A 5,183-nucleotide genomic window follows, 5' to 3' on the forward strand; every position below is an offset into this window, starting at 1 on the left:
GAATTTTCCGCTGTTTTGCTCAGAGTGGGAGGGACGAAATAAAAAAAAAAAAAAAAAGATTCACATCCAAAAAAAAAAAAACCCGCTAAAAACCCAAATTAAACAAACACAGCTTTCAGCACCAATTCGCCATTTCCAGAGAAAACAGCTCCCAAGCATTCCCGACCTTTAAAATCCCATTTTTCCCTAATTTTCCTTATTTTTGAAGGCTCTGCTGGAATTTTCAAGCGGGATAAATCCAGCTGGCCGCGTGTGAAAATTTTCCTTTCGATCCTTCCCTTTTCCCTCGTGGTGATTTTTGATTTTGAATTTATTATTTTTTGTTGTTGTTGTTTTATTTAATTTTGGAGGAAAAAAAATCCGAAATTCCAGGGAGAGATGGGATTTTTTTTTCTTCCGGGAAAAAAAAGAGGGAAAAAAAAAAAAACAGGCCCGAAACACCCCCCCAAAAAAACCCCCAAATCAACTTCGATTTTTTTTTTTTTTTTTCCCACCTTCCTAAAGGTTTGGAAAATTTCGGGCGGGATTTGATTCCCTTAGCGGAGGGAGGGATATTCCCGATTTTCCTGGCTCCAAAGTTTTTCCAGGATGATTATCCCACAAAATCCTGATTTTTTTTTTCCTGATTATTATCTCGCAAATTCCTCGCTTTTTTTCCCCTTTTCCACCACTTTAAAAATAAAATATTTATTGAATTTTCACGGAGCAACTTCAAGTCACTCCCCCTCCGACACTCCCAGAATTCCCGATTTTTTTTTTTTTAAAGCTGCCGTTTCCTCCCTGCCCCGTTTCCTTCCCTGCATGGGATTTTTTTATTGGTTTAATCCCATTTTTTATGGAGAGAAAAAAAAAAAAAAAAGGAGAAATTAGGTCTTGGTTTTCCTTGTTTGGGTTTTTGGTTCTTTTTTTGGGGTTATTTTTGAGTAGGGGTCAGGGCAGCAGGATCCCCTTCCCAGCTCATTCCCAGTTCACCCAGTTCATTCCCAGTTCATTCCTAACTCATTCCCAGCTTTCCCAGTTCATTCCCAGTTCTCCCAGCTCATTCCCAGTTCATTCCTAACTCATTCCCAGCTTTCCCAGTTCATTCCCCGTTCTCCCAGCTCATTCCCAGCCCATTCCCAGTTTATTCCCCGTTCTCCCAGCTCATTCCCAGTTCACTCCCAGCTCATTCCCAGCTTTCCCAGTTCATTCCCAGTTCATTCTGAGCTCTTCCAGCTCATTCCCACTTCACTCCTAGCTCATTCCCAGATTTCCCCACCCATTCCCAGCTCTCTCCCAGTTCTCCCAGCTCGTTCCCAGCCCATTTCCATTCATTCCCAGCCTTCCCAGCAATTCCCAGTTTGCTCCCAGCCCATTCCCAGTTTACTCCCAGTTCTCCCAGCCCATTCCCAGTTCATTCCTAGCTCATTCCCAGCTTTCCCACTTCATTCTCAGATTTCCCAGCCCATTCCCAGTTCATTCCCAGCCCTCCCAGCCCATTCCCAGTTTGCTCCCAGTTCTCCCAGCCCATTCCCAGTTCTCCCAGGAGCTGTTTCATCCCTAAATCCCTTTCCTGGGAATCACCCCCGCATTCCCAGTGCCATTTTTGGGGAATTCTTTGGGTTCTATCGCAGGTTTTAACCTCACCCTAAAACTCCTCCCAAACCAAACGTCCCGGAGCACGCGAGACCCCAAATCAGCCCTAAATCAGCCCAAAATCTGTCCAAAATCAGCCCCAAAACGGCACCAAAAATGGCACTGAATCATCACCAAATCGGTCCCAAAATCGGCCCCAAAACAGTCCTAAATCAGCCCCAAAATCGGCCCCAAAATCATCCCCAAATCGGTCCCAAAATCATCCCCAAATCGGCCCCAAAATCAGCACCAAATCGGCCCCAAATCAACCCCAAAATCAGCGCCAAATCTGTCCCAAAATCGGGCCCCAAACAGTCCTAAATCGGCCCCAAATCGGGCTTTAATCATCCCCAAATCGGCCCCAAATTCAGCACCAAATCGGCCCCAAATCAGTCCCAAAATCAGCGCCAAATCTGTCCCAAAATCGGGCCCCAAACAGTCCTAAATCGGCCCTTATTCAACCCCAAATCGGTCCCAAAATTGGCACCAAATCAGCCTCAAACCGATCCCAAACGAGCCCCACATCGGCCCCAAAACCACCCCAAAAATGCCCCCAATGAGCCCAAACCGACCCCGCGCGGCTCCTCCGTTCACACCCCCCCCCCCCCCCCCCGGGGCCTTGGGGTCCCCTCTCCCCATCCCGGGCCCCTCCTGGATCCCGGAATTTTCCTTCTCAGGGATGCTCCAGGATGGAGCACCCGCGGAATTTGAGGCTGGGGGGCGCGGGCCTGGCACTGCCCCCCAAGTGCCAGCGCCACAACGGGTGAGTCTTGGACAGCGCCCAGGACTTTTTACCGCCCAGAGACGAGGCCGGGCACAGGTCGCCATCCTCGCCCACCACCAGCGAGGGCGTGCAGGGAAAGTTGCCCATGAGGCTGAAAGAATTCCGAGGCGGGTTGGTTTTACAGGGAGCGTTTCCTTTCCTGGAATTCCTCCTGGTGGTTTTTGGTGGTCCGGCTTTGGAAGAGCTGCGCTGCCTTTCGGTGACCCTGGAGAGGCGCCGGCGTTTGGTGTTGCCATCCTGCCGGCTCCCGCTTGTTCCTCGGGGCTGGAATCTCAGCTCTGCTCCTCTCCAGGGTTCAGGGCTCGCCGTTCCGCGTTGTAAATCTTTGCCGTCCAGGTTGAAACCTTTAGCGTAGCACCACAGCTTGGAGCGGCGGATCAGGCGATCGAAATGCTCCGGCCGCGGTTCTCCGGGGGCAGAGGAGCCTGGGTTCCCCCGCAGCTCCGGGGGAGGCTCCGGGGAAGGCGCTGGCCCCGCGGAGGCTCCGCCGGGCAGTTCCAAGGAGGAGGAGCTGGTATTGTTCCAGGCATCTTTGTGCAAATCCTTCCCTCCGGCCTCTCCAAAACCGCGCTCCTTTTGTGGCGGGGTCACCCCGGGGGTGCTGCTAGGGGAAGGAGGGGGCGAGGAGGAGGAGGAGGAGGAGGAGGAGGAGGAGGAGGAGGAGGAGGAGGAGGAGGAGGAAGAGGAGGAGGAGGAGGTCTCGTGCCTGGTGTACAACCCCGGCTGAGCCCCCGGGCTCGGCGCTGAGGCCGCGCTCAAACTTTCCAAAGTTGTGGCCCGCAGGGTGCGGGCCCAGAGCTGCTGCGAGAGGAAGAGCAGCTCGGGGTCGGGGCGCAGCGCTTTGCTCGGGGGAGGCTCCGCCGGCCGCTCCTCGCCGAGCGGCTCCCGGGCCGGCTGGAAACGGGGCAGAGCCGCCTGCCGGTACCGAGTGCTCTGCACCGAGTCCCCGCTGCACAGCGAGCTGCTCTCCGACTCCGAGGAGCTGCCTTCCTCACTGCTGCACGAGCTGTCCCCTTCCTCCTCCTCCTCCTCTTCCTCCTCCTCCTCCTCCTCCTCCGAGGAGTCGCTGGTGCTGGCGGGGCTGGACGCTGCCAGGTCCAGGCTGGAGTCCGAGTCACTGGAGTAGCCGGCCGAGTTGCCCTGGCTCTTGCAGGGGGGCGAGCCGCGGGCTCGGCCCTTCCCGGCCCCCGCTTGCCCCGCTCCGTGCGGGAGAAGCCCCCTGGGCCAGCACGGCGGCTGCAGCAGCGGCAGATGCCGGGGGGAAGCGGCCAGAACGGCAGCGAAGAGCCCCCCCCGGGCGGGCTGGAGCGGCTGCGGGCCCGGGAGCGGCGGGGCCCGGCCGGGAGCGGCTCTGCGGGGCGGGGGCCGCGGGCAGGGCAAGAACTCCCCGGGCTCCGGCAGCAGCAGCTGCTCCCTTCTCCTGCTCTTCCTCCTCCTCCTCTTCCTCCTCCGCGGGCTGAGGCTCTTGCAGGAGGTGCAGAGAGCCTCCAGGTCCGCCTTGGAGATGAGCGAGCACTTCACGGCTCGCGTGGGCACCGAGTGGATGGCTTTGAGCGTCCGCAGCTCGGCCGGCTCGCAGCGGCGGCTCTTGATCTTCAGGATTTCCATTTTCTTGCTGATGGTGGTCCTGGGGATGTCCTTGAACATCTGGCTGAGCACCTGGGCCAGGGCGAACATCTGGGTGCCGTTGATCTGTAAGTAGCCCAAGTTGATGCCTTCGATTTGTTGGTAGCCAGCGTGGAAATCTCCTGGCCGGGCTTGGCCGCTGTAATCCGTGGTGGCCGGAACGACCCCCAAGGTCCCCTCGCAGGTCAGGAACATTTTGCGAGGAGATTTAATTTTTTTTATTATTATTTTTTTTTTTTTTTTTTTTTTTTACTTTGTCCTTTTCAAAGAGCGGCGAGGAAAATCGTGGAAATCAGGACATTTTTGTTTCCACTCGCTGATCGCACACATCCCTCCGGAGAGGGGCCAGAGGGGGAGGGGAGGCGGATAAAAAAAAAAAAAAAAAAAAAAAAAAAAAAAAACAAGGAAAAGAGGGGAAAAAAAAAAAAAAAGCCAAAGCAGCCGATCTGGCTTTCAAATGTTCCGGTCGAGTCTTGGCAACATTTCCCGAACACCCAATTCCTGCTGCGGGGTTCGGCTCCTCGTCTGCCCCCTCCCCGGCAAGGAAAAAAAAAAAAAAACAAAAAAAAAAGGGGAAAAAAAATCAAAAAGTCAAACATTTCTCATCGCCCGGGCCGGCCCCGCACCCATCTCCGCCTCCCAAATCGTCTTTTATTTTATTTTTTTAAAATTTTTTTTAAATTTTTTTTTTGTTTTTTTGGCGGGGGGAAGGATCGGTGTAAAATCAAGCGGACAAAGCTCGGGGGGCTCGGGGAGTGGGGGGGATCCCACATTCCCCTCCCCGCCGCTGGAATATTCCTGGAATATTCCCCGAACCCCAACATTTCAAAGGAACCCCCTCCCCAAAACCCCGCACACACAATGGGGTGACCCCCCCCCCCACCCCATCCCCCCCCCCCCTCCTCCACCACCCTCTTTCCCATCCCACTCCAAAAAAAAAAAAAAAAAACCAAAACCAAAAAAACCCCCAAATTAAAAAAAAAAAAAAATCCCAAATCACCGAGGTTCCGAGGTGGCGGCAGCGCGGGCGCCTCCGCTTTGTTTCCGCGGTTTAAATGGATTTTTTTCGATGATTTTTTGGCTCCGCGTTGAAGAGGTCGCTGCGCCTTCCCAAATGTGGATTCCTCTGGGATGGGTGTGTGGAGGAATATTTTTAATA

At 54.4% G+C, this 5,183-nt stretch overlaps 1 protein-coding gene across 1 annotated transcript; it reads right to left on the reverse strand.

Moving 5' to 3' along the window:
• Positions 1-2,287: 2,287 nt before the first annotated feature.
• EPOP (elongin BC and polycomb repressive complex 2 associated protein) lies at positions 2,288-4,637 on the reverse strand. The gene has a single exon (XM_062508038.1). The coding sequence runs from the start codon at positions 4,217-4,219 to the stop codon at positions 2,288-2,290; it is 1,932 nt and encodes a 643-aa protein (XP_062364022.1). The 5' UTR covers positions 4,220-4,637.
• Positions 4,638-5,183: the final 546 nt, after the last annotated feature.

Source organism: Cinclus cinclus, chromosome 24, assembly GCF_963662255.1.
Source record: "Cinclus cinclus chromosome 24, bCinCin1.1, whole genome shotgun sequence".
Taxonomy (NCBI): Eukaryota; Metazoa; Chordata; class Aves; order Passeriformes; family Cinclidae; genus Cinclus; species Cinclus cinclus.

Bases quoted from the DNA above. Each gene is read 5' to 3' on its own strand.
- EPOP (XM_062508038.1), bottom strand. From the start codon at position 4,219: ATGTTCCTGACCTGCGAGGGGACCTTGGGGGTCGTTCCGGCCACCACG.